Source organism: Penicillium riverlandense, assembly GCF_028828495.1.
Source record: "Penicillium riverlandense strain IBT 135883 chromosome Unknown utg000002l_segment0_segment0, whole genome shotgun sequence".
Classification (NCBI taxonomy): Eukaryota; Fungi; Ascomycota; class Eurotiomycetes; order Eurotiales; family Aspergillaceae; genus Penicillium; species Penicillium riverlandense.
Genome location: NW_026643195.1, coordinates 1,911,603 through 1,938,192, shown reverse-complemented (window position 1 = coordinate 1,938,192; position 26,590 = coordinate 1,911,603). Strand labels below are relative to the sequence as shown.

At 53.1% G+C, this 26,590-nt stretch overlaps 13 protein-coding genes across 13 annotated transcripts; 4 read left to right on the top strand and 9 right to left on the bottom strand.

Moving 5' to 3' along the window:
- Positions 1 to 83: 83 nt before the first annotated feature.
- On the top strand, positions 84 to 1,960 carry N7474_003083 (Zn(II)2Cys6 transcription factor; the record flags this gene model as incomplete). The annotated part of the gene is made up of 4 exons (XM_057194498.1): positions 84 to 259; positions 309 to 1,082; positions 1,132 to 1,341; positions 1,390 to 1,960. The coding sequence occupies 4 exons, from the start codon at positions 84 to 86 to the stop codon at positions 1,958 to 1,960; spliced, it is 1,731 nt and encodes a 576-aa protein (XP_057055853.1).
- Positions 1,961 to 2,135: 175 nt separating this feature from the next.
- Positions 2,136 to 3,293, bottom strand: N7474_003082 (uncharacterized protein; the record flags this gene model as incomplete). Its single annotated transcript, XM_057194497.1, has 1 exon — positions 2,136 to 3,293. The coding sequence occupies one exon, from the start codon at positions 3,291 to 3,293 to the stop codon at positions 2,136 to 2,138; it is 1,158 nt and encodes a 385-aa protein (XP_057055852.1).
- A 386-nt stretch (positions 3,294 to 3,679) lies between these two features.
- Positions 3,680 to 5,535, bottom strand: N7474_003081 (PEX28-32 family peroxisomal membrane protein; the record flags this gene model as incomplete). The annotated part of the gene is made up of 2 exons (XM_057194496.1): positions 3,680 to 4,276; positions 4,324 to 5,535. Coding segments are annotated over 2 exons (1,809 nt in total), but the record flags the coding sequence as incomplete, so codon positions are not given.
- Positions 5,536 to 5,981: 446 nt separating this feature from the next.
- N7474_003080 (MBL fold metallo-hydrolase) lies at positions 5,982 to 7,168 on the bottom strand (the record flags this gene model as incomplete). The annotated part of the gene is made up of 3 exons (XM_057194495.1): positions 5,982 to 6,564; positions 6,618 to 6,758; positions 6,819 to 7,168. The coding sequence occupies 3 exons, from the start codon at positions 7,166 to 7,168 to the stop codon at positions 5,982 to 5,984; spliced, it is 1,074 nt and encodes a 357-aa protein (XP_057055850.1).
- An 856-nt stretch (positions 7,169 to 8,024) lies between these two features.
- N7474_003079 (import motor complex subunit PAM16) lies at positions 8,025 to 10,178 on the top strand (the record flags this gene model as incomplete). Its single annotated transcript, XM_057194494.1, has 3 exons — positions 8,025 to 8,615; positions 8,719 to 9,450; positions 9,765 to 10,178. The coding sequence occupies 3 exons, from the start codon at positions 8,025 to 8,027 to the stop codon at positions 10,176 to 10,178; spliced, it is 1,737 nt and encodes a 578-aa protein (XP_057055849.1).
- Positions 10,179 to 11,022: 844 nt separating this feature from the next.
- On the top strand, positions 11,023 to 12,459 carry N7474_003078 (D-arabinose 1-dehydrogenase (NAD(P)(+)) ARA2; the record flags this gene model as incomplete). The annotated part of the gene is made up of 1 exon (XM_057194493.1): positions 11,023 to 12,459. One exon carries the CDS (start codon positions 11,023 to 11,025, stop codon positions 12,457 to 12,459), a length of 1,437 nt encoding a protein of 478 aa, XP_057055848.1.
- An 829-nt stretch (positions 12,460 to 13,288) lies between these two features.
- Positions 13,289 to 15,775, bottom strand: N7474_003077 (putative topoisomerase family protein TRF4; the record flags this gene model as incomplete). Its single annotated transcript, XM_057194492.1, has 2 exons — positions 13,289 to 14,969; positions 15,018 to 15,775. 2 exons carry the CDS (start codon positions 15,773 to 15,775, stop codon positions 13,289 to 13,291), a joined length of 2,439 nt encoding a protein of 812 aa, XP_057055847.1.
- A 428-nt stretch (positions 15,776 to 16,203) lies between these two features.
- On the bottom strand, positions 16,204 to 17,214 carry N7474_003076 (GFA family protein; the record flags this gene model as incomplete). The annotated part of the gene is made up of 1 exon (XM_057194491.1): positions 16,204 to 17,214. One exon carries the CDS (start codon positions 17,212 to 17,214, stop codon positions 16,204 to 16,206), a length of 1,011 nt encoding a protein of 336 aa, XP_057055846.1.
- Positions 17,215 to 20,272: 3,058 nt separating this feature from the next.
- On the bottom strand, positions 20,273 to 22,095 carry N7474_003075 (uncharacterized protein; the record flags this gene model as incomplete). Its single annotated transcript, XM_057194490.1, has 3 exons — positions 20,273 to 20,925; positions 20,979 to 21,938; positions 22,014 to 22,095. 3 exons carry the CDS (start codon positions 22,093 to 22,095, stop codon positions 20,273 to 20,275), a joined length of 1,695 nt encoding a protein of 564 aa, XP_057055845.1.
- A 151-nt stretch (positions 22,096 to 22,246) lies between these two features.
- Positions 22,247 to 23,345, top strand: N7474_003074 (replication termination factor 2; the record flags this gene model as incomplete). The annotated part of the gene is made up of 3 exons (XM_057194489.1): positions 22,247 to 22,266; positions 22,317 to 22,806; positions 22,863 to 23,345. 3 exons carry the CDS (start codon positions 22,247 to 22,249, stop codon positions 23,343 to 23,345), a joined length of 993 nt encoding a protein of 330 aa, XP_057055844.1.
- Positions 23,346 to 23,666: 321 nt separating this feature from the next.
- N7474_003073 (uncharacterized protein) lies at positions 23,667 to 24,444 on the bottom strand (the record flags this gene model as incomplete). The annotated part of the gene is made up of 2 exons (XM_057194488.1): positions 23,667 to 23,984; positions 24,043 to 24,444. 2 exons carry the CDS (start codon positions 24,442 to 24,444, stop codon positions 23,667 to 23,669), a joined length of 720 nt encoding a protein of 239 aa, XP_057055843.1.
- Positions 24,445 to 24,486: 42 nt separating this feature from the next.
- N7474_003072 (uncharacterized protein) lies at positions 24,487 to 24,956 on the bottom strand (the record flags this gene model as incomplete). The annotated part of the gene is made up of 2 exons (XM_057194487.1): positions 24,487 to 24,763; positions 24,841 to 24,956. 2 exons carry the CDS (start codon positions 24,954 to 24,956, stop codon positions 24,487 to 24,489), a joined length of 393 nt encoding a protein of 130 aa, XP_057055842.1.
- A 462-nt stretch (positions 24,957 to 25,418) lies between these two features.
- N7474_003071 (glycoside hydrolase family 130 protein) lies at positions 25,419 to 26,510 on the bottom strand (the record flags this gene model as incomplete). Its single annotated transcript, XM_057194486.1, has 1 exon — positions 25,419 to 26,510. One exon carries the CDS (start codon positions 26,508 to 26,510, stop codon positions 25,419 to 25,421), a length of 1,092 nt encoding a protein of 363 aa, XP_057055841.1.
- Between the last annotated feature and the right edge of the window lie 80 nt (positions 26,511 to 26,590).

Genomic DNA, 26,590 nt, shown 5'->3' with positions numbered 1-26,590 from the left:
TGTTCTATGCTGTGCGGATCCCTGTGGTGCCTTTTACGATTCTCCAGCATGCAGCGGAGGTGAGCGCTCCTCTGCCTCACACTATGGATGCGCTTTCCGATCCGGGACTGGTGCGCACCCCATCGCCCGTCCTGCCCGCAGCGCAGCCTGCATCAGCCCAGAAGACGAGCAGGGGCCGGCAAACGAGCACAGCCTGGACTCGATCGGGCTGTTTGACATGCAAGCGACGTCGGAAAGGCTGTGATAAAGCGAAACCGAGGTATGCAGATGCAAACTTTGGATCGAAGACAAACCCTGACAATACCCAGCTGCAATAATTGCCTCAAGCAAGGCCGAAAATGTGAGGGATATGGCTCCATGTGGGTAGAGCCGCTTGGCCCGTCTGCGCAAGTCTTCAAGGTAGAAGGATCCAAGCGGCGGCGACTCAGTGCATCGTCACCGTCAATTTCTTATTCCGACCCATGGCTAGGGCTGCAGCGCTCACCGGGGTCGGCAACGCCGCCAGGATGGTCTGAGCCGTCAACACCACAGGGTCTGAATGGAGATCCCGAGATTGAAATTGTCAGCCCGACCCCGGATATGGGCGATCACCTCTCCAATACATTGGCCATGACTCCTCGACCTCAAGGATATATCAACCATCTCTCGGAACACGAATTGCACTACCTGCAATACCACATGGAGGAGGGCTCACGACTATTAGCCAATCTCGAGAGCGATGGAAATCCGCTGCGATCAATTCTGATCCCACGTGCGCTATCTTCTCCGTTGCTGATGAAAGCTGTGTGCGCTGTATCCGCACTTCATCTTGCAAACCGCTCTCAAGGCCTTCGTGCGCAAACAGCCGCCGCCAATTTCTACGGTGGAACCCTTAGAGGCATTCGGACAGCTCTCGTGGAACGGCCCACAGATTTGCTTCCTGACGATGCCATGTTGGCAGTGGGACTACTGTGCAAATACGAAATTGTCCGCGGGAGTGTGACACAGTGGTCCGTCCACCTTGATGCTCTGCAGCGCTTGCTGGTTTCCCGTGGAGGGTTTGCCTCGATGGATCGAGACGCAGCTGAATTTTTGCGGGGATTGTAAGTGCGAGCGACCCTTCAACACTGCCATGGTACTAACTGGTACCAGATTCGTCTACGCCCACAGCATGGCTCAAATAACCAATCGGAAACGCATCACTTCAGCAGATGCCTCACCCGTTGACGATGATATTGGTATTCCCCGATTGGATATTTATATCGGATACACCGAGGAGCTTCTAAAGACCTGTGGTCGGATCTCTCAGCTCCAATATTTAAAAGATGACATCTTGGCCTTGCCATTGGCCGTTGCATCCATGTGAGTGAGCCCCGATACACGTGAGAATATGTAATGACATTTTCATAGTAATGAAACTCTCACAACCTGGTCTCACACTTCAGCTCGTTGCATCACCCCACCGGGCCTAACAGCGGCCAACCTAACCCGCCTCCAACTCGTCGCAGAATGCTTCCGCGACGCAGCCTTCATCCATCTGCACTCGATCCTCGAGCGCATGATCACTCACCGAAATGATTCTTATGACATAGCGTCCATCGACGACCGTGATAATACTACACCCTCTCATCTTCCCAACCAACTAATCGACCTCATATCGACTCCCAAAGCCACTGCCGTGCACCGCTGTCTTTCCCGCGTGGAATCGCTGCACCTCGATCACCACTGCGAGTACTCGGCTCTGACATTCCCGCTATTCATTGCAGGCTGCGAAAGCACCACAGCGGTACAGCGCGAAGTTGTCACGCAGTCGCTGGATAAATTGCAAGATAACTTTGGCATTGGTAATGTGCGCCGTGCCAAGGAATTACTTGCTTCCTTGTGGATGAGAAGGGATGCAGAGGACCCGGATGGGCCAAGCAATCATGTGCATTGGTTGGATGTCCTCGAAGAACTTGGGTGGGAGTTGATTCTTGCATGATGTATGCGCATATATCTGTATATTTGTAATTTTATGTCGAGGTATATATCTCTGCATTGTCACCACACCTATGAAGCGCCCAGTTCTATGAATTCAATTCATTCCTCGTAAAGTGATATTGCCGTATTTGCTGAAAATACATTCCAACCATATTATCTGTATACAACCATCGTATTCACAACTTGCTAGTACAAGTCGCACTCTTAGGAATCCCAAAAGTAGAGATATCCTCCTTCGTCACCCCATCAATCGCCAGCTCAGCAAGCACTCTCCCAAAAGCCGGCGCGAACTTAAACGCATGGGCGGCGCCCAACCCCAAAATCACATCCTTGCAAGTCTCCAACGGACTAATAATAAACTGCCGATCCGGAGTGATGGTATACTGACACGTCACCGTCCTGAGCGCCTCGCGTCCACTATCAGGCATAGTGCTATCCATGAACGAGCACAACTCTCCCAATAACCGCGGCGAATGCACAAACGTGCGTTCAGCGGGCGTCATAAAGTTGTTCGCGACATCGCGCCCTGCTTTAATGGTCGTTTCGCCGTAGCAGGGGAAGCCGTAGTAGCATTCTCGTCCGCCCCAGATCCAGACGGGGAACTTGGAGGACTCGAAGGAGGAAACATCCGTCGGCTTGAAATATGTGATCTGTTCCTGCATAACGGAGAGAGGGATGTGCACGCCCAGCGGTGCGAGGAGCTTGTTCGTCCACGCGTCTGTCGTGAGGATCGCTTTTGCGGCGTGGAATTCTTTGCCCGTGGCTGTTGAGATGATCACTCCCTTCCCCGAGGGATGGGGCGTAACGCGCTCGACGGGGGTCCGGTCTTTAATAACTGCGCCGTGTGCACGAGCAACATACTGCATCGCAGTGACAACCTTGGACGCATGCACGATCCCCGTGTCGGCCGTGTACACCGTCTTCACCGAGTCAGCGATATCAAACTGCGGCCAGCGGCTCTTGACTTGCGCCGCATCGAGCCGTTCATAGGGCACATCATTTGCATCGAGACTGCTCGTGAACTCGCCAGCGTTCATGCTAGCCCCTTCTTCGTCGGGGAAGAAAACAACACCGCCCGTGATGCTGAGAAGGTGTTGGTCGACGGCTTTCTCTAGCGCGGCCCAGTCCTTGTAGGCCGATTTGGCGAGAGACACGTACTCCGGTAGGAAGTTGGATGTCCGCACGATTCGGGACGTGTCGTGCGAGGCGCCGCGCGTATGTCCCAGCTCGAATTGCTCGAGGCCGAGTACTTTGGCGCCTTTTTGGGCGGCGTGGTAGGCGGCTGCGCTACCTAGGACGCCGAGGCCGATTACTGCCACATCGTACTGTTCCATTTTCTTTTGTTTCTTTTGCCGGCTTACTTTCTTAATTCTTCGCCCTCTTATCCTGAGTATGGGCTGCTGTTCACTATATACTTGAGCCTGCTCCGCTCATGTGACTGGCAGTCTGGATCGAAGCTCTAATTCAAGTAAGTCAGCCCGGGAGGATAGCCGTGGAAGTCCACACCCGGACCTGATTTGCGGTCAGATGACCGGGGTTGACGGTTTTTCTATTAGACTGACTGAAAGACAGCATAATCAGAAAGAATTGACTTGCGGAAAGAGATTGTGGTAAATATAAATGGTTCTTATTAGTCAAACCATCCTGTACCATGATAGAGAGAATAACCTCGAGCTATTTTATGCACACCCAGCTATGGGGGGAAATACTACGGAAAACCTCAGCTCAACCCCATATTCAAATCATCGCTCAACCCCCACTCCCTCTCCGCTCTCTCCGTGCCACCGGCCGCGCGCGACCCCCACTGATCATGGTGGTCCTGCACCTTCGCCATTTCTTTCTCTCGTATGCTAGCACTATCACTTGTTACCACACTGCTGTTTTTGCCGCTTCCAGAGCTCGTTCCACCGACACCAAGCTGGGACGACTTGCGAGAATTCGGAATACTAACTGGTCGTGAGGGAGTGTGCTCGGAAGTAGCAACATTTGATCCCGTGGCGCGAGCCGCGTCAAATGAGGACCCGCCGCCGTTGCTGGCCCGATCCTGTTTGGTACTCCCGAACCAGCGCCGTCGGCGAGATTTGGTGGAGGCGGTCGAAGGGGCGATGCTCTTCGCATCGGCATCGGGGTCGGCTTCCGTGCTCGAGGAATTGTTTTTCTGTTCGCGCTCCAACGCCTCGGTGAGGCTGGATGTTGTTTCCCCGGAGCTGTTGCTGCTGTCTTTGTGTCCGGTTTCGACGAGTTCCGCGTCGCGGTACCACTTGCGCCGCCGGGTATACCGATCCCATCCGTCTTGGCCGCGGCGGCCGTCGTTCCACTGAATAGCTGATCAGCATTATCTTAGAAAGAAAGAGGGTGGTTTACCTTGTTATCAGAGTAGATCCATCCCTCACTGAGGGACTTGGAGTCAGATTTCTCGCTCGGTGAACCATCCTTCCCCTCGACGCGCCACTCACTGCCCTCCACCCATCGCCATTTGGAGTCTCCGGTTGGTACATCCGGTAACTCAAACTTATCTTTGGGAGCAACCGCGTTCAGGTGCTCGTCGGTCCAGGCTGCGCGTTCCGCTGGGAACAGCGAATACGTCCATCCGATCCCCAGCCAGCGACGCTGGTTCTCGTAGACAATAAAAGTAAATCGCACGCCGTTTGCGCCTCCACGTCGACGGGTCGCGATGTTTAGGCCTAGACCCTGCGCCTGAGCTTTTTGCGAATTGTCCGGGCTGTCTGCGACGGAAAGACCTGTGAGCATAGCGACGATGCGCCGCACAGTCCGCGAGCGCCAGAGGATAACGCGCGATACGCGCGCAGGCCGGGAATGATAGGTGAGGATGAGGGTACCGACGGTCATGACGACGCGACGGGTGGTGATTATGTAGAATGGCGGGAGAGTGAGTATGACCCAGATCGGGGTAATTAGAAGAATTCGTAGGAAGAGAGCTGTGAGCGCCGGCTTTGTAGTTGCTGACGTCGCCGTGCGTTGGGTGGAGAGGAAGTCGGTGAGGTCGAGTAGAGGCTCCAACAGCATATTGCACCTGATGGTAAATGTGCGCAAGGTCTCGACGATCTCGTCTAGGCTTTTGTGGTGACGGCTGCTATTTTCCGAGGAGTTCGCTCGTTTGTGGTGTTTTTCACCCGTTGCCGCGGTCGAGGATAAGGGCGAGTAGCGGCGCGTGTACATGCCTAGGATCAGCCCGAGGACAACCAAGATCGGCCCTGCCCAGAGAATGATGGCATCGCTATACAGCACCACCGTCCAAAAGCAAGCAACGAGCAAAAAGCCCTGCCACGGGTCCCCACTCGTCCATGTGAGGAGGCCGACAAGTTTGTTCAAGGGTAGGAGGAATGGATGGGAGTAGGCGAGGGCGCGGGTGATGGGCGGCGGCGTGGCCACCAGCAGCGGGGATTTGCGATGCACAATAACACTGGAGCGCTGGCGCGAGGTCAAGGCCGAGCCCGTGATGGTGGATGGCGAGAAGGCAGCGACAGTCGGCGGCTGGGAGTCCGACTGGCCGTCCTGGGTGAGAGTTGGGGCGGCCATGGAATCTATCCACGGAAGATCTTCTGGCAGGAAGGCACTCGGTTAGCGATGGAAATGAGAGCCAGGACCTGTACACACCGAGCGCTGCCATCCAACAACTATCATGGCCGATGCATCAGTTGCAGTGGCTCCCGCTGGCAGTAGTGGAGAGAGTCGAGTTCTTATACCGAAAAATGGGTGTTCGGCAGATCTGCGGGGGGGCATGTGACTGCTCGGCCTGCGTATGTCATCGCCTAGAAATTAGTTACACAGTGACCAACACATGTGGGCGAGATGAAGCCGTCGGAGCTTTTATGTATTCGATATCGCAGACAAAGTCGGGGCGATTGAGAGCATTGGTAACTAGCAGACCTAAGCTATCGGTTCGGCTAGATTTCGATGACATCAGTGGTAAATACCAGGATCTAGTCCTCCATTAGTTACCGGAGCCAGTCATCCAACATGACATACTTTAATAATTCAATTGAACAAGGTGAAAATAGCTAGGACTGCTGGTTGAATGCTTCTTCGAAATCTCCAAGAAAGGCCCAAAACATCTTTTCCCGGCAACCTCGATTCTGCCAATCATTGGCCTTCTTGGGAAACAACTCCACAGCTCCTCGGACTGTGGTGTCATGTGCATAAATAAAAAGAACGGTATCTTCTGCATCTGCTTTCTGAGCTTTGCGAATTGATTGAATAGCCTCTGGAATATCAAGACCCATCGCCGGGTTGCAAAAAGGCTCCGTTAAACCCATTCCTCTTGCTCTTTGAATTTTTTCAAAAGTTGCTCCAGGGCAAGGAGGCTGTAATGCTCGTGTAAAAGGATTCGGCGTTAGATCCTTGGGTATCTGGACATACTCCGATGGTCGCATCTCGGCACCGTGATGGCAAAGATCTCCTCCCATGAATATAAATGTATCTGGGTTTGACGTGGTTCTAACCAAGCCACACAGATGACCGATAGCGTGACCTGGCGTATCTAGGAGGTAGAAAGAACCATCGCCCCAGAAATCGATTGCCCTGAAGTCGCCAATTTGCAAGTCTTCGTGGTTTTCAAAATCAATTTCCCTCACTTCCCGATCGCTATCGACATTGTGAATCTCTGTAAACCAACAAACGTTTCTCATGTAACTCACCGAAAATCACTATCCCGCAGCGGTGCATCTGGCTTTGTGGGGTATCCTGGCATGAAGTTCCTTTTGAATCCTGGTCCTACCACTAGTTCGGTGGATGCGGGAAAAGTCGACGGATCACCTACATGATCCCAATGCCAATGGCTATTGGGGTTAGGAAGTTGAATCCATTGTCCTGACAAGGAAAAAGTGTAAAATGCTCACCTCCAAATAATGCTATCAATCGAATCGAGTTTGTAATCATTTTGCTGCAGAATGTCGGAAACATTGTGGTCAACCCCCACGCGCCACCCTAGCTGGTCAACATGTCCAATACTGGCGGGGGCCATTTTCCGCCAGTCTTTAGGAACTCCGAGATCAAAGAGGGCTTTGCGACTATTGCCACTCTCAATCAGAAAGGACCAAGATGGCAACTCTGGGAAGTGACTGAAACCTGGGATCGGAGGTTCCATAAGATATCCAGCTTCCAAGTTGGTGATCTTTGACGTTGTGTCGATAATTTTGACATCGGCAACAGCGCCAGGTGGCACCTTGAACAGAGTTGGCCTTTCCATTGTTTAAGAATCTGAAGTCGAAAACTAAATACTGAAGCTATCGGCTGGATAATGGAGACGCGGGGTACAGAGATTTGGGAGTCCTCAAGATTAAACAGGCTGTTCCCCACGGCACTAACATTACGTACACCAGCATCGGCATAATTCCACTGGTTGGCAGATATCTCCTTGGAATTATTGCATTTCCACGCACTCGTTTACCCGACGCTCTTCATCAACATTTTCATCAAACCTCTTAGCTCCAAGATGTACTTAGATGTGGAAGGAGATCGATGCGAGCATCGCAGAGCAAAATAATTTAGAGGCGGGCGTAGCCTTCCAACAATCACTTGAGGCAAGAAGCGCGCTGAAGCGGCCTCAGGTCGAGTCTCTGTCCCACCCTTTTTGGGGGTTTTCCAATACCTATGCAGACACCGGAAGTATTAGCTATTTCGAAAGCTAGAAACGTCACAGGACAGAGCATTCTATGTGATGCAGGTCATTAAACCCTGGAGACCTTGTGCCGTGCACCCTTGACTTATCTTCTAGGAATTTGTTTCTCTTGAATATTGATGACTGTGAACCTCTTAATGGCCTTTTCTTTTCGTTTGAAGGCTCACTCCTTACTGTTTACTGATTACCGAGAAGAATCGGGCATGTGTACTTGTTCTAGCGCTGCTATGTTGACCTGCGCAATTCTTTGAGGTGAGACATGTGGCTGTCTCAGTGCGGTCTGACATCCAACCCCTTTTGGACCAGTTCTCACTCTGTTTCTCATATTCCCAGTTTTCCACACTTATTTTCACCCATCACTTTGGACGAATAAATACTACGGTTGCTTTTATTTGCCTCCGATCTCAATATAGCTTATCCTGGAATGGCACATCAAGCTCAAGAAATCCCATGGAAAGTATTGGGCTCAAATCTCCACTGGGTCTCGGGCGACTCTTGTAAATGCGGCACCACAAATCTTCACCCACGCATGAGGAAGAACCAAGCCAAGGCACTTAATGACTTCGTCAAAGCTTTCTTGAGAAATATCGACAAGCATTCGAATCACGAGCGTACAAAATTTCGGGCAAAATATGATATACCGGATCGGACTGATGTGATAATTGATGAGAGCGTTGCCCAAAAGATTATGCCCACCGTCCTTCGCTACCGTCACTATGGTAGGAGAAACGACTTCCTTTGCCCCGGAGTTGCCAGCGAAAGCCGTGACCATCGGTTGGGATATTGCCAGTGCCCTGCTCTGCCTGACCAAGAGCGAAGCGCGTCCTCGTTCCTTCGACGGTATATCAAAAATCGTTGTTACCGTTTCGTTGAGGACAATAACGACGCCTTCTTCAACCTTGAACTAGTCAAGACATTGATTTTGTATGGCGAGATGAACCCTGTTCTTAGGATTTGCGCACATCCTGAGGTGGACCTGATGAGTTGGTGGTCAAAAGCTCAATGTGACTGCATGGTAAGCTATAGAACTTCCGATTTCCGCGCCACCTTTAACGATTCTGGGCTCTGTTCATATCGATAAAAACTGACCTACGGCACGTTTTGACTGATCCCTGCAGGACTTAGATATCGGGTGGGACCGGTTCGCTTGGAAGGCCTTAATCGCGTACATTGGGCTAAATGTGACATTCTGCTTCCCGCAGATGTGGGACGCTGCGCGTGGCAAACCCGTCGAAACAGACTATCGCAACACGCGGTTCTATCAGTACATGCTTCGAGAATGCACGATGACTGGGGAGACATCCGACGTCAGTGCATATCCACACCGACAATTTTTTGGGATTAGCGAAGACCAATTCCGTGGCTCAACCCCCTCCCTTCAATCCAGAAACCCTAGGTTTTTCCAAACCTTTACAAGAGGAGACGACTATCGTCGTGAGTATTACGGGATTGTGCCCATTGACGAATTTCTGCACATGGAAGGGTCGGTTTGTTACCAACCGCACTTATCCGATGTCAACCTGGTCCGCAGTTTCCTGCGTCGGAAGGGTCTTCCCGCTGAACTTGCATGCAATATCATGGAGTTCGCCGAGTATGAGCCGAGACGCAGACTCAAAAAGCCCCACGATCCGTTTCATCGTTCCAACCGAAAAGAACTGGCCGAGTATCTCAAGTATTGCTGGACACTTCTGGTTCGGTGTGATATGATGGCGAAGGCTCTTGATTTTCAGATTCCATGGAAAGACCTGGTCACACAGTGCATGGTTTGCTTCTGGCAGTGCAGGAACTGCCAGTTGGAAGACTGGTTCTACGTGGATGATGAGAACCGCGCCGGTCTTTCCTATACATTTGTTTAACAGACTGGAGGGAAGAGAAAATTATTACCAAAATCAAAATCGGAATAATAAATTAGAATACTGCAACTACTCCGAATAATACAATCATAATCATATCAGTGCTTTGTATAGATCGCGTCGGCCATACATAGTGAACGGCACCGCTGATCAACGACGGCCCGAGCTCAGACCGCCGCCGAATTTTTCCCCTTCGCCTCAACCTCAACCTGCGCTTCTCCCTGTGCTCGTCCGCCCGTCCACTCCGCGTCATGGTATGTATCTCTCTTGACCTTAATTAATACTCCCACCTAATCAGCCACGATATCCAGGCCCACCGCATCGTCACCCAAGTCGTCGTCACCGGCGCTCGCGTCTTCGGCCGCGCCTTCGCCGAAGCCTACAAACAAGCCCAGGCCTCGGGCAAATACGCCGCGCAGAACAAGGGCAAGAACGGCGGCGGCTTCACCTCCTCGGGCCTGACCCTTGACGAGGCTTGCAAGATCCTGAACGTCAAGCCACCCAACGCCGGCGCCAGCGAGACCGGTCTAGAACAGGTCATGGAGCGCTTCAAGAAGCTCTTCGATCTCAATGATCCGCAGAAGGGAGGCAGTTTCTATCTGCAGAGCAAGATCTTGCGCGCAAGAGAGCGATTAGAGATGGAGGTGCGCGAGGCAGAGAGGAAGGCTGCAAGCGAGAAGGAGTTGAAGGAGGGTTGGAAGCCGAAGGTGTACAAGGATCGGTGAGGTGGGTGAATCGCATCGCGATGCTCCTTCGCTCTCGCCCTCACCCTCTTACTACCGTCTCCATCCATCTCTCCTTCTCTCTCGATCGCTGAGCCAACGACGCGACCATCGACTCGACCACCTGCTCGACCACCGACCGCCGTGGCCCCTCCGATCGACCCGCCCTTTTCCTCTCTCGATTTCCGCGGCATAGCATGGCGTTTTTTGTTGTTGTTGGGTCATACCGGGGAGGCCCTCTAGACCGGGGTGATTCCTCTGGCCCCTTTAGACCGAAAGGTCTTCTCTTCCTCGTTTTGCTTTCTGTTACTGTACACCACCCGACCATCATCCCGCTTGTCTCTCCACTCCATCCGTCCTGTGCCAGAAAGATTAGACCCATGTACCATGTACTATATAGCTGTATACTTTGCATCAAGATGTATCATGTCTTCAATTTTTTTTTTCTTTTTTCTGTAGTGATCGGCCGCCTTTCTTTGGTTCCTTTTTTGCCACCGCTTGATCGCATCCAGGAACAGCACCCGCCAAACACATCAACACCGGGTTTATTTTCAGTCGACAATTAGCTATGCACAGTCCAACAAAGACAACCATGCCCACATCCCGACCGTCCCATGGCATCGCCGCCATGTCCCTCATCGGCCCCCGCCATGGCGCCATCCGGAGCGGAGCCGGAGGATTTCGCTGCGGAATTTTTTCTCCCGATTGATTGATAAGAAAATCTATCCCCTGCTCTGTCAACCGAGGTGTCTTGTCGCTGTTTCTACAATCCTACAATTCCTCTCCGACATCAAATAACACTCTCCCATCCTCCTCGATATATATACTCCCACTCGAACTACCTCCAATGCGGCCCTCCACCACTCCGCTATCGGCGGACCTCCCGCCACTGATAATGGGCACCGCAACCTTCAACTCCCAATACAACGCCGACCCATACGCCCTCCCCACGACGGAACTAGTGCAGCGCGCACTATCCCGCGGTATCCGCGCCTTCGACACATCCCCTTACTACGGCCCCGCCGAAGAGCTGCTCGGCCGCGCTCTCGCAACAGAACATGTCCAGCGCCACTACCCGCGAGACACATACCGACTCCTGACGAAAGTAGGTCGTGTTGCTGCGTCGGCGTTTGATTACTCGCCGGAATGGATCCGACACTCCGTGCGGCGCAGTTTGGAGCGCCTGCATACAACTTATCTGGATGTGGTCTATTGTCATGATGTGGAGTTTGTCCCTCCCGCCGACGTGCTGGCCGCGGTGCGGGAGTTAAGAAGGTTGCGAGATGAGGAAGGGGGAGTTGTGCGCTACATTGGGATCTCGGGTTATCCGGTTGAGACACTGAGTGAGCTTGCGGAGATGGTGCTGCGGGAGACGGGCGAGCCGCTGGATGCGGTGATGAGTTATGCCAATTTCACCCTGCAGAATACCCGGTTGCAATCTGCTGCGCTGCCGCGGCTCCTCGCTGCGGGCGTGGATGTGGTCCCGAATGCCTCGCCGCTGGGCATGGGGCTGCTGCGCCGCGACGGCGTGCCTATCGGGTCGATGGGCGACTTCCACCCGGCGCCGGATGCGCTGCGTCGCGCGATCCATTGTGCGTCGGACTGCGCGGCAGACCACGGCGAGAAACTGGAGGTCGTTGCGATTCGCTTCGCGCTCGAGTCCTGGCTCCGCGCGGGAGCCAAAGTAGGCGCGCTGGGTGCACCACTCGCGCGCGCGGCCGATGCAGACCCGGGGTTCTTGTCCGTCGCCAACATCGGCACGGGCCGCAGACTAGGCGTCAGCGTGATGGGGGTGAGCAATGTCGCCGAGCTGGACGAGACGCTTCGAGTCTGGAACAGTATCCTCCACGGACTGGAGAACTTGGACGATGACGACGAGCTGATGGACCTCGACGTGCTTCAAACGGAGGCGCTTTCTGCCAACCGCAGCACCCCCAATAACGAACCGAACCCCAAGGGGCCTGTTCCCTCGTCTGCCGAACACGCCTCCAGTATTCTTACTCCCTCCGAAGACCTCATCACCGATCGTGCTTGGTCTTCCACGCGCTGCGCTCAGATCCTGAGGCTGGCTCGTGAGATCCGCGGTGTGATTGGTGAGGAGTGGATTGACTATGTATGGGCAAGTCCGCCGGCGGACTTCGTGAATTCATTGCCTGATGAGCATATTGCTGCTTTGCAGCAACTAGCAACAGAAATGGAGAAGACGGAGGAAGACGCTTATACCCCTGGCGGGCCGGATCGGATACTCACGCCGCCTTTGGATGTGGAAAAACGGTTGCAATAGACGATGGATCTTGTCTTTATCAACATTTGTTGGTGGTGGAGACGGTACATAGGGCGCATCATGTACATATTGCCCATGCCCTTGTGATGCGTGCAAGTATATAGACCTAATGAGATGAGCAGATCAATCCACACCTTACCGATTGAACGACTGATCTCATTCCAGCCAGCACACACCAGCCCCAACCCATTGCTTCACGATCCTCTCCAAGAATGCGCATATAGCGCAGTGCTTGGTGAGAAAGGAGGAATGGAAACGGAAGGGGAGGCACGGGAAGGAAGAGCAGCAGTAAAGACCGCCAGCCCGGCGATAAAACCGGCCGTTAGGCCTGTTGCATTGAAGAACTAGCTCAGGTCCCTAGAAGAGGGGACATCAATCTGACGAACAGGGGGGATATCACCGACTGTCATCTTCACAAGAGTCAGCGCGTGTCGGCTTCACCGTTTCAGCTTCTTGTGTAGAGCTCCTGCTGACGGTTGTGTTCGAAAATGACAACCAAGAACTCATTGAGATGCCGGAGGTACCAAGGCGAGTTTGCCTCCGCGGCGACAGAAACGATCCTAGAAAGTGAGCATCACATCACAGCAGCTATCAGAACACATCCCCCGTACCAGATCCGCCTGGCTTCCCCTCCTCCTGATGAGGTGGAAGTCCACACATGAGAGAAAACAGACCGAACAATCGAAAGTATGGACTCCACGATTTGTCCACGGAAAAAAAAAGGGGTATCATCGGACACAAGTGACCAAATACTAATACAGGATCAAGAAGAAAGGAAACTCGTGACAGGGCATAAAATCAACCAGCAGACTCGGGCCCATGCAGAGCTCTAGCCAGCAACCATCTGCTTCTCCCGTTCGTCTAGGTCCATCTCCATCTCCTCGTTGTCTTTATACCCAGCAAGGAGACGGGCCTGTCGGAGACTGACACTAGCCCTGACCTTCAGATCGGGTCGTAGACGCCGCAGCCGGTCGGCACGCTCCTGACATTTCACGTTTCTACGATGAGTCGCTTTCGCTTTCGCTGTCATCGGAGGGGCAGACGGCTCCTGCTCGGAACCACTCTCCGACTCCGCTGAAGATGTTTCATTTGAGCCGCAGGCTGTTGCCGGGGCCGATAAGGAGACCGGGGCTGGGGCCTGATCAAGAGCACCATTCTTCTGGACGGATTGCTTTTGCTGTTTGGATGGCCTGACAGGCTTCGTTTTTGGCGCTGGTGCAGGCGCTGAGGGAGTGCCCTTGACAGAGGCCTGTTGACCAGCACCATTTTGAGCACCCTGTTTCTGTTGACTGCTTTGTTTCCCCTTCGGTGAAGTCTTCGTCTTTGACGCTGGTGTAGGTGCTGAGGGAGTAACCTTGACGGGTGCCTCTTTACCAGCACCATTTTGAACACCTTGTTTCTGTTGACTGGCTTGTTTCGCCTTCGGACCATTTGGGACGCTTTTATCAGCAGGCGGTCTTTGAGAAGGATCTGATGGAGGTGGAGGTGGAGGAGTCCCCCTATCACTAGGAGGAAGGCCCGGAGGTGGCGGGGGCGGAGATCGATGATGGTCAAACCGGTCACATGTTTCAAAGACTTGACGCAGCTGGAATCGCTGTTCCGTGTACTCGTCGTAGTTTGCCCCGATAATGTATTGCAAGATGCTTGTGTGTGGTGCACCAGTCATGGACATGTCATTCATCGCTTTTTTCATGACGTCGTACGCTTTCGAGAAGGCCCGCAAGATCAAGGCAATCTCTTTCGTCCCACCTGAGATGTCATTATCCCGGTTGTTGGGGTCCTCGATTGTCATGCGATCGTTTTTGTCTTGAAAAACACGCTTGTTGAAGTAGCCGGGTGGGTTCATGCTGATACCCATTCGCTCATAATTGAAAATATTACCGTAAAAATTGAAAAAGTCCATCAGGATATTACCGAGGTTTTGCTGGACATGGCCGTGTGGCATGTGCTGAAGGAGACTGACAACCAGACAGGTGATGGAGAATCCTCCCAACCCGCCCGTCGGCACTTCATTGAGACCGCGAAGCAGCAAGAACTGCTTGACAATCGATATCACCACGGGCATCACCGGATACTCGGCTTTCCACATCTGGAAAGTTTCGTTGGCAACCAGACCGCTATCATTGTCAAAGGACAAATCGACCCGCAGTCCAGTCAGCTTGTCCACGAACTTGAGAATCGGCACTCGAGCATGCGCAATGACCTCAATCGAATTGGGGACCACGATGTTCAGGTTTTTCAGGAACCCCGAAAATGCGTAGATCTGCCCTTTTCTCTCGCCAAACGTCTTTCGTCCGCTGCTCATAAAGGAGGTTGACAAAAGGACAAGATCAACATCTGCTGTGGGCAAGTACAATCCCGACGCAAACGAGCCGAATGCTCGGATTTGCACACCTCGGTACCTGTTCTGGAACGCACTTTGAAGCCGCGCGATCAGATCTGCGCGAACAATCTGCTCAAACTTTCTCGGTTTGGCCCAGTGGTAGAAGCTGATGATTTCGTTGTGCAATCTAATGGAAATGTTAGACTTGTCCAGCTCGTATGCGGGCGAAACTCACCGTGTGCCCATATTCATCGCGGGAGCCGTGTGCTCCATCCAGGGCGCAGGGATCTGGTGGGACAGCGCCCTCCACTGGTCAAGAATGGAGGCGTCATAGTAGAATTTGCTCGCAGGTTTCCCAGTCTTCTTCGAGTAGCCCTTGATCTCGTCGTCGCGGGTGCGTTTCCGACCCAACGCGGACTCTCTCAGGTCCATCCCCTTAGGCCCCCTTGGTGCGTTCTCTGGAGCATTGTTTGGCAGCTCATCCTCAATGCCCATGGCACCGAAAGAGATGAAGTCCTGGTTCGTGGTCACCTCGTTGGATACATCGGGTTTGGTCGCGCTGGCAGCGATTTTCGCCTTGCGAATCAACTTGACCACATCCACCCGCCTCTCTCGGCTCTCATCGGGAGGTGGCAAGACCGTGTACGGGTCCGGATTCGACCATTTAGGTGCAGGCGGTGCAGGCACAGGGGATTCAGCACCGTCGACACCGAGAGCGACCCTTTTGCGAGGCCGCGACGTTTCATCCGCGTCTTCGTCGGTGGACAGATCCATCTCCGCCTCTTCGCTATCACTCAGGTCCTCCCATGATGTGAACTTGGGTGTTTGCTTCTCCTGCTCTCCGACAAACTGTTCGCTGGTGGAGCCTGCTTTGGACGACAACAACGGGCGTTCGGAAATGTGAGGGCGTGGGTAGCGGAAGGTGAAATTCTGTCTGGGATGTGACCGACGGTCGGAGCCTTTGCCGTTGCCTCGAAACTCGAAGGGCGGCATCGTCGAGGGCGACAAACAAGAGCTACAAACGGAAAAAACGAAAAGGAAGATGCAGGAGTGGATGCGCAGGAAATTTTAGGGAAGGACCCGATCGGGAAGGCGGTGTCTACTTTGTTGTGTTGAGTCCTGCTCTATGGTATAGTTGCTCTCTTCCACAACACTCCATCCATTACTCTTTTTATATACGATATATATAAAAAATCTTCCAAGACTGCGCAATCAGCTCAAATGGGAACGCGAGATTTTTATCAGAATATATCGAGACGCTGCAGCATTTCCTGGCCGAAGAAGCTGTTTCCGTGATGCCCTCCTGCTACAGTTCCGACAGCGCTCATATTACCATCGACTCGAGCCGTGAGGGACAAGCTAAGCAGGACGACAATGAGGATGGAGATGCATCCTGTATATGGAAACTACGAACGAGCTAACTACTCCTTTGACGCTCCATATTCCTTCAGGCCATCTTCCAACAACCACACCAGGTCCTGTTGTACTCCCATCTCTGCAAAACTTACTCGCCCCGTAGCCCAATCCAACAACTCCTCGGCACGGACATTCCGCGAACGGAGCAAACCCACACTCACATCGATCAGCGACGGCCGCTCATCGCAATGCCAGAAGACATTGGCGCCGCAGCGACTGCAGAATTCCCTGTATACACCTGGTGAGCTGTTATACCGCTGCATGGATCCATGGGTGAAAGTGAGGGGCGAGCCGTCTGCATTCCACAGATTGGACTTGGGGATAAAGGCCCAGGTCTGGATGGGAAACCCGCTCCCCAAGCGACAGGAGGTGCAGGCGCAGGTGCCGGCGAGATACTTGGTGTTCCCGTCGCGCAGCCACCACTTGACGTCGTCCGGGTTGGCGGATGATGACGAGTGGAATGGCACGAGCAGGTCGGACCAGGGGGATGCTGCTTCCACGGAGGATGGATCTGGTGGGGTGACGTAGAAATCAATGCCGCCGCAGTCGCAACGCGCTTGTAGTTTGTCAATGTTGTTGTCAGAGCTTGGACTTTGGGGGTCGCTTTGCCCGGCGCTCAACAGACAGCCTGGGGTAGGAGATATGGCGCCTGCCAGGAACGTGCTGAGTCCTCCGTCGCCAGTGTCAGCGACCTGCCAGTGCTGCACTGTCGAGACGGGTGGTGTATCCTCAACTGCGAGAACCCCCGCCGCAACTAGAAACTCCCCCGACGCCGAACGAGCGAAGACGTGAGCACCACAGGTCCTACAGAAGAATCGCGAGGCATGGTCGGACTGTCGGTACTCGCGCAGACCCGTGAGGGCAGGCGGTTTCTGCTGGATGAAGTAATAGGCCGAGCACAGCAGGCCCGAAGCGGCGCGACAGCGGTGACAGTGACATAAATCCAGTTTCGATGACGACTTCAGGGTGATGGGCAGCACCACTTGCCCACACAGACAGGCAACCGAGGATGGCATTTGGGCTGCAGTAGTAGTTCTAGAGGTCTGTGTCAGAATATGCGCTCAATCTACCTCGTATAATCATAGGTCAGATGCATGTACTTCCTTACAGTAGTCAGCAGTCCGGGTATATAAGGGTGTCTCTTTTCCCCACTTTGGCTTCGCTTCATCCCACTTTTGCCTTTGCAACACCCGATCACCTTCATTAACAACAACAAACCACTTCACCACATACCAATATGCGTGAGCATCCTACCACTCTCGCATGCTGTATTCCCTGCTGACCACCTACCAGCCGACCACGGTTGCTCCTGCGGCGCTTCGTGCCAATGCCCTGCCGGCCAGTGCAACTGCCCTGTACGTGCTATCCCTGCCGTCGCATCGTGTTATATACCTAATGCTGACTCTGAGTTTTTGTCTGCGCAGAAGAGATAAGCCGTCCAGCTATGGTGTGTCTGTCTCCTTGAGGCCAGATGCAGTGAGACGGATGTGTTGCCATGGCTTGGCTTGACCGAGGACAACGGACTGCTGAAATGAGGTTGCCATGGAGGAATTTTCCTTTTTTTCTGTCGTTGCAAATAGCCTCCTGCTGTAACTAGTCAATGATACTTGCAGTTCAGGCACGGGATCCGTCGTTGTTTTATATCCTCCTGGTGCAGTAGGGACCTTGCGGGCGTCGGGCCGCTGCTCGGGTCATGTAAACGTGAAAATTCCCTAGATCAGATTCAAAGGTCTCCTGTGCTCTGTATGTCCAATTTCCAGAAGAATCACCCATCTAGTACCCGGGCAGCGCTACTTCTTCTCTAGGGAGCCACGCCCAGCTAGTCCCACCACCTAACCAACAGCCACACTTCTCGAACCCGGCACTTTCAAACCGCTCCATCCCTCTATCATTTTTCTAAGGGGTCGAATCGGCTTCCGCGGCTATCCCTATCTCTTGCAGGGACCACCGTTCTTGCTTCCAACGTGGCGCTGGAAACCACGCTCTAGCATCCACCACCCAACCCATCTCGGAGCTCCCACATCCTCACATACCCCATAAGCACGCATGCCAGGCCAATCATAAAAAGGGTAAGGTCTCCAGAACCAATGTGATATGAGCATCTGCATGCACGTCGGAGGGTCTGTGTGTCCACTGACGATATGCGCTCAGGGCCTCGTCCTCTCCACCCGAGATCTGCTGGAGATGACTTCAGCTGGGGCCGAGGACGATTCCAAATACAGAGGTGTATTGTTATCTGATCTTGGCTTGCCAAGGTAATCATTCTCTGAAATTTTGTGCTTGGTATGCTTTCCATCTGTTGGGGTAAATAACGGAAAAGATATAAACAAGCCCTATCCATCCGCTGGTGGTACTTATCCTAAACTATAGCAACAAAATAATATTTGGGACTGGAAACTGCTCCTAGCGCATTAAAATAGAACGCTGCTGAAACGTGAGTGGGTACAGTCCATACAGGATCCTCACTCATCGGCTGTGCCAATGAAACAGACCTGCGAGCCTAACTATCTCCCAAGGTCCTCACCTCTTGGTTCCGCTGCTGGCGCCGGAAATTTATCTGCTGTCCCCGCAGTCGATGGTATTACATGATTCTATTACATATTCTTGGAAGATAGTCGTGACAGAGTGGACTGTAGAGAGTTCCTGGTACTTCGCAATATACTGAGGAGATAAAGTTAGGTGGTCATACATCTTGCAAATACCAGGCGGTCCTCCATGCTAGTTAAGTATTGTTGTGAGACGGTCAGTAATCTTGAAATATACACAACTATCTCCTATAAAGACACGAATAGTACCCACTGTAGGTTGGGCACCTAGTCTGCCCACGATGGAGCTCTCTGCCCGACGCCCACCATGCTATACCATAAAGCCCCATAATATAACAACCACGATCCAGTCTCACGACTCTAAAAGAGACTCTTACGTAGTCTTTTCTTTCCTTTTTTTATAGATGACGCTATATGGATCCTGCGTTCCTTCCCGCCAGCCCCATGGCTGCAGCTGCATCTGCACGAGAGTCAAGGCATGCACCTCCAACGAGTCAAGAAAACCGATCGGAGCAAGTCTACTATACCGAAACGGTCCACCTGCAACCCAACACTGCATGAGTCGGTGGAGGTCCTGCATCTACTCCAAAAGAAAGGAGCTAGCTGTAGGGGTTATCGAGAACAGGGAGTGTTGATTGGCGTCCCGTTAGGTAGAGTTGCCTACTACGTGTCACCGGGACACGTCCATGCACGTCTTACCAGAGGAGGGGCAGGTGGATGGAGGACTATTCGGTGCCCTGCGCCGGAGATGATTTTCAGCGCCTTTGACTCGGCCACGATGCACCAGAGGAGAAGAGAGCGTGTGTGTTGTGATGGTGGCGACGCTTGGGAAGGGTGGTGTTGGGGCTGCTGTGGTGCTGAAGTATAAAAATGGGCTAGATTCCCTCTTTCTTCTATTCTTGCTTTCCTTCTCTTAGTTCATATCATCAAGCACAAGAAATACCCTCGGATACTCTCAAGCATCCCTTAACTTTTATTCTATCTCAACTCATCTTCGCAACAATGGGTCCCTGCTCCTGCAACTGCTGCTCCAGCGCCTGCACCGGCTCGTGCTCGTGCACTAGCTGCACTGTATGTCCATCTACCCCTTGAAAGCTATGGACTATATAAAAACATGTCTGAACATCATGCTGACTATTACCATAACAGCATTAAGCCGACGTCCTCGTGACCCCCTCCACGGTCATCTACTCCCATGTCTGCAGCATCAGTTCATCCGCGGCCGGGTATCCCGCTGCTCTCGCATTAGTGGGCACTATACGGTCTACAGCAGTCAAGTTTCCTCTAAAGGCTTGGGATCTCTTGGAAGGGGTTTGTTTCTGGAATTTCGTCATGTTACGTACGGCCGTGCACTTTAGTATATATATATCGTTGACCTATGCTCTTGTTCCCGAGCTGTAGCGATTTGTCGTAGAAAGCCTTCAACCAGGTAAAATGCTGGGTAACGAACGAAAACGTGTATTGAAGAATCTAGAGGCTCAAATAACATTCAGTCGACTCTGTACGGGACATAAGACCCCCAAAATGATCACAGCTCATCCTTACGACGAGGGGCAGTATCGTCCTCCTCCTCACCACCAGCACAGACAGCCGGTGTCGTCACAATCATCGAGTAGACACACTTCTCATCCTCCATAGTCTTCAGAATTGCGTTCTCCTCACCACACTCCAAGATGACGTTGGTCGAACGATTCGGCCCGTTCCAGCAGTGTTGACCATTCGCGTACTCGAGCGAGACCTTCTCAACAGAGACCATCTCGCCCGCCTCGTTGACCTCCTCGACGCTCGTGGTTCCAATCTTCACGAACTTGCCCATGTTCATGCTCGAGCCGCCCTTTCGCTGGTTCTGCTTCGTGTTTTCCAGGAAGCAGTGCTCGTACGTGTATTCGCCTGCATCTTGCTGGATGCACACACCCTTGAGAGCGCGGAAGATGGATGCCTTGCCGTAGTCCTTTTCAATGTCGGCTTGGTGGTCACGCAACTTGTTTCTGAGATCCCGGAGCGAGTCCTCGCCAGATTTAAGGGCGGCTTTTGCCTCCTTCACGGCCTTGGACTCGGAAGAGGGGTCTACTTCGGTCTGTGCTAGGATTCCCTGGTCCTCGAGGAATGTCCTGACTGAAGTGACTTTGCCTTCGATGAAGCTGACAAGTGATGGCGGGAGATAGGCTGCGAGCTTGTAGACTGTAGTGATCTTGTCAGCATTGAGATGTGTAGATTGTGAGAGGTGTGCTTACCCAGATCGGAATTACTGCTGCCATCCACCTCATTCTCCCAATGCTCCCAGTGAATGCCCGAGTTCTCACTATCAGCTTTGGAAATCTCGTCCAGATCACGCTCCTCTGCACTGTTCACATCATCGCCTTCCAAGTTCTCCCGGGCGGCGTAATCTTCCCAGCCGCGCACCGCACGCTTCACGCCCTCGTCGTTGAAGTTGGGGTTGTATTCGACCTTGAACGTGGACAGGATGCCCTCGAGCTCCTTGAGGCGCGACCGAGTCTCGTCCCGCTGGCGACGGACATCGATGAGAGCATCACGCAACTCATTTACCCGGCCCTTAGCCAAGCCCGCCAGGGCGCTAACCTTCCCAGAACCCTTCTGCTTTCCAGTGCGGACGATTTTGCGGTCCCGCTCCTCGGCAGTCTTCAAGTCGGCCTCGAGGTTCTGCACCTTGACTTCCGCGCCCTGGATCTCCGCCTCCAGCCGGATGATATTGTCCTCGATCTCCTTCTGCTGGCGCCCTGCGTCAACAAGGAGTTCCTTCTTCTTTTTCAAAGCAGCGGTTATGGACTTCTGGCGCTGCTCTTCTTCCTTCCGCCACTTCTTGCCAATCTCCTTGCAGCGGTCCGGGCATTTGGTGCCTCCGACCTGCGCCCACTCATCGCTACCATCGCAACACTGTTCGTAGTCGCAGATCCCGTCATTGACCCGTTGGAAGGGGATGTACGATGGCCGATGACCCTTATTCTTACAGTAGAATCCCGGAAGCGCGGGCGTAAGCTCCAATTCGCTGTTTCCCGGCCGGTCTGCCACGGTCAATGGCGAGTTGCGAGACAGATGAGAGCAGGCCGCGGTGCCGGGCTCGTCACTGCCGTCCGGACAGTCACAGAAATCATCATTGACAGCAGAGAAGGGAATCTTAATCGACGGATGCGAGATGCAGGTGAATGTCGTCGTGTCCTGGTAAAATTGGGCAACTGGGGGGGTCAATTAGTATGGATTGGACCAGCATCCAGCCCATTATTGTTCAACAACTTACACTCTGGAGCGACCCCCCGGGGGACGAGCCAGTTTGTCGCTGGCAGCGGCAGACCCGGCCACAGCCAGCAGTAAAACCGGGTGGTTCAGTCTCATGATGTACACAAGTGTGGAGGTGCGGAGAGAGCTTCTCCATTCAGGCCAGCTGGTGCTCTTGTTATCGTGGCTGAGTCAGCTATCTCTCTTTCGGTCGTCAGTGGCAAGTCTGCACTGTCTTCTTCCACTCTACAACTGCCGACCAACCAAGATGGGTAACGATGGTGGCAGGTGAGTCTTTTCTTCATAAAATGTGTCCGATGTCCTACTGATCTTCGTAGTATTCCCACCCGCCGCGAACTCGTGCGTGAAGCGGCCCGCAACCCGAGCACAGCGCAATTGAAAGAAACCCAGCGCGAACAGCAAGAGCACCACTGGACGACTTGTCCGCTCTCCCATAAAGCGCTTGTCCGACCGATTGTCTCCGACAGTGTCGGCAATCTCTACAACAAGGATGCAGTGCTCCGCTTCCTGCTCCCCGGCGACGACGGTGAGGGCATCAGCTCCAAGTCCGACTGCGAGGAGATCCTATGCGGGCGTGTGAAATCGCTGAGGGACGTGGTGGAACTGCACTTTGAGATCGACACCGAACTTTCCGAGCACCCGTCAGACCGCGCCCAGGCGCACCGGCACGAGCGCCGCGAGGGCTGGATCTGTCCGATCACTGCGAAGCCGCTGGGTCCAAATGTCAAGTCCGTGTACTTGGTGCCTTGCGGGCATGTCTTTGCAGAGGAGGCGATTCGGCAGTTGAAGGGCGACAAATGCTTGCAGGTGAGTTAGTTTCAAGAAACAGGTTCCCTTTCTGTCATTAACACATTTCCGTCTAGTGCAACGAATCGTACACCGAAGACAACATCATTCCGATTTTGCCCACTAAAGAAGCAGACAAGCAGCGTCTGATTGCTCGCGGCCATAAACTCGCCGAACAGGGCCTTACCCATTCCCTCAAGAAAGCCCCCGGCTCGAAAAAGCGCAAGAAGCTCGCTGCCGCGGAAGTGTCGGCCGAGCCAGCCGCAGAGACTACCGGGTCAACAGCACCGAAAGCCCCAGACGCGTCAAACAGCCGAAGCAACACATCCACACCAATCCCCAACAACAATGCCTCCAGCAATGGAATCAAGAATGCAGCCACAGCAACGCTCACCGCGCGTGTGCTGGGAGAGGAGAATGATAAGAAAAAACGTCGCAAGATGATGGGCGGGAATGAGAATATTGATAGCCTCTTTACGAAGAAGGACAAGGACGGCGGTGCCAAGAGTGCAGATTTTATGACCAGAGGATTCACCATTCCTGCTTCGGCGCGGAGGTAGATCTTTGTTTCGTTTCGGATTGTCTGCATTGCTGGGTCTGGAGGAGTTTGTATTTTGGGAGTATTGGAACCGGCGTCTCGTGGACGACTGGTCATTAGTCCTGGTATATGATCTTTAAAATAAAAATGTACATTCTTAAAATTGAAAAAGAGAGACAGTTCAATCAGGGTTTCTAGTATACACGAACAAGGTGTTTTATCACAAATGATACATGCGTCGAAGATGAGATAAAATGGTAAAACGACACTGCTCTGTCCACCTCCCCAGCAACATCACTCCGCATCTTCACGCTAATTCAGAATGCAGCATTCACCACAACATCTACTGGGACGCCGGCCGCTTCCATGGGGGAACAATGGTATCGGGAACCTGGTACAGGCCAGTTTTGTAGAGCTCCGCCATGTAGAGCTTCTTGCGGCCGAAATCCTCGTCCCGGTCCGACTTCTTCTCCTTGCGAGGCCTGAACCTGATATTTGACGGGAGGGCAACGTCGTCGAACCATTGCTTCTTCTTGGCCTTGGGGGAGCGGGACTCGGCCCAGTTTTGGAGGTGTTCCATGGCCTGCCCGACAGTAGTCAGGGTGTTGATGTTCTTGTCCGAGAAGCGATAGCCGGTCACTTGAGCCAATCTCTTGAAGAACTGTTGGATGGAGGTATGTTAGCATGAATGGGGAAGAAAAGGGAAGGGAAAGACGAACGATAAACTTCACGGTCGGGTCACTCAAGGGCAAATTGGTAAGCACCGGTTGCTCCTTTGGCAGTCCAACATGGTCAGAGGAAGTCTTGGACTCCACATCTGGCTCCTGTTCGCCGCCGATCTGCTTGAAAACAAAAAAGAGCACGTCCTTGACATGCTTGCTGCGGAATCTCAAGGCCGTCTCCCAGTTTCCATCCGCAGACGGGTGCAGAACACACGAATTGAGATAGGCTTGGATCTTGCGGTCGTGCACATCAACATTGCAGATGTTGGCGAGTTGCCCCTTCTTCTTGAGCATGTGCATAATGCAGATCTCCGTAGCGACCTGACGGACTTGTTGGGCAACTGCATCGGGGGTGACGTTCACGGGTCTGGCTGCGAATCTGTAGGAAATCGCAAGCATGATGTTAGCGTCTAGCAAAACATATAGGACCTAGAGGAGAAATCAAACGTACGGCTGCACCTCATCCGCCTCCGTGGGATTCTGCTGCCTCCAGGCATTTTTCTCCAGATAGCCGAGACGCTTCAGACCCTGCCAAGTATCCGCTTGTTCATACTCGTCGCTGGGAAGGAGATCTTTCTCTTCAACCTCTTCTGGAACTTCAAGTTTTGTCTCGCCTTCCTGGAGGTCGGTCTGACTGGCCGGCGCGGTTGCTGTCTGCTCCCCCTCTCGCGCCACGCTTTTGCAATTTGCCCCTCGCCACCGTAAGGGTCCTTGGAGCCTGGAGGGTTCTCAGTACCCCATATCTTCTTCCGAGCTCTCTCAGCGAAAGAGTTATCCGAGGCGTAGCGTCGGAACGGACGGGTGACCGGCGCAAGGCCTCGCGGTGAGACCTCCTGTCTGCAGGTGGAGCAGACATAGAGAGATTTAGAGGTCAATGCCTCCCGGCTAAGCAGCCGCATTGAAGACTGCATGGTTGGGCGGAGGGCAGCGTTGGGAAGACTCGCGATGGATTAATTTGGCCGAAGAAACAAATCTTAGGAGATGGTCACGTGTGAGCTGACTAACACTCTTGGTTGGCATTGGATTCGAGACAGGAGGAAAGCTGGTTAGTTCTCTTCTCAATCTGCAAGAAATTTCGACTACATTAACTTTGGTTCAACACCCTGGAGCGGTGGTGGAAGATGGGTGAGATCGTGGTCCGAAGCAGGCGGAGAATCATGAAGCCGACGAAGGCAAAGCAAGCGTCAACACATTGAACAAAACAAAGGCCAAACAAAAGAAGGATCAAAATTATTATGTCCCAATAGTCGTCGGTCCCGAACAAGACTTGGTCGCGCTGGCGGAAATTGAACATCTGGGGCAATTTAAGCCTGAATATATGACTGACGCTGCCATCAATTTCGAGCTATTGTCAAACTATAGGATGCACACATCTAAGGCTGTACAGGAGTCTGCGCAACCGACAGGAATGCATCACCCGCTCCGAAGTAAAGCAGCCACTTGCCCTTGAACTGCACTAGACCCTCGCTGAACACAACATTATCCACCTGTCCAGTGATTTCTGTGGCTGTTGTCGGCTGCAAGATTGGGGTCTCGAGGCGCGCAACGGGAGGTCCCAGAGGGGAGTTGGCCGGATCAATGAGCATTTGTCCGGTGCTGTACTGGCCAATAGCATAACCGCCAACACCGCCAGTGGACATACCGTTGTAGACCTTCAACCACATACCATCTCTAGTCTTGATCGGAGGCGGCCCACTCTCAGTCAAGGCCTGCTCCCACACATTCATCAACGGAGCAAACGGCTGGCCATTGCCCGAGACCTCCCAATGGATCAAGTCCGTCGAGTTCGCAGTGTAAAGATAAGTGTCTCCGAATTGCATATAGTAGTACCCGTCAGGCTGGCGCTCATCGATGATAGCACCGCTCTTGGTCCAGCCGGTGGGGTTGGGAGCGAAATAGGTGACGGGATCGCGCCAATTGTAGACAGTTTCCGTGAAGGTAGGCAAGATGGGACCGAATTTCTTCCAGTGGACCAGGTCGGTCGAAGTCGCAAGGCAGAGCCGAGCGGTCGTGCCGTCGTAGGCCGTGTAAGTTAAATAGAACGTTCCGTCGATACGCACGACGCGCGGATCCTCACATCCGCCTGGCTTTTCGTATGGCTCTGTGGCGTGAACGATTGGTTGATCGTACCGTGTGAAGTTGTATCCATCGCTTGACCAGGCGAGGCCAATGCTCGAAGTCTTCTGCTTGTCCTGAGCCCGATAGAGCAGGAAGACCATGTCATCGAGAACGATGGCGCTCGGGTTGTAGAGGTATGAGGACTCCCATGAGTGGTTGGGATCAGGTCTCATGATGGGATTGTTCGCATACTGTTCGAAACCGAGCAATGGGAAGTACGGCGCCGTGTAATTGGCCTCATTCTGTTGTGACTTGGGCGTGATCTTGGGAGGCGTGTTGGAGGAGGCCGCAAGGGCGCTGCCAGCCCCGAGTCCTAACACGAGGAGACACTGTAGTGAAGCCTTCATTATGACCAGAAAGCTTGACAATCAGAGAGTGAGATGTATAATGAGTGATGATGAAGAAGGTGTTTCTCTCCCAGGATCTA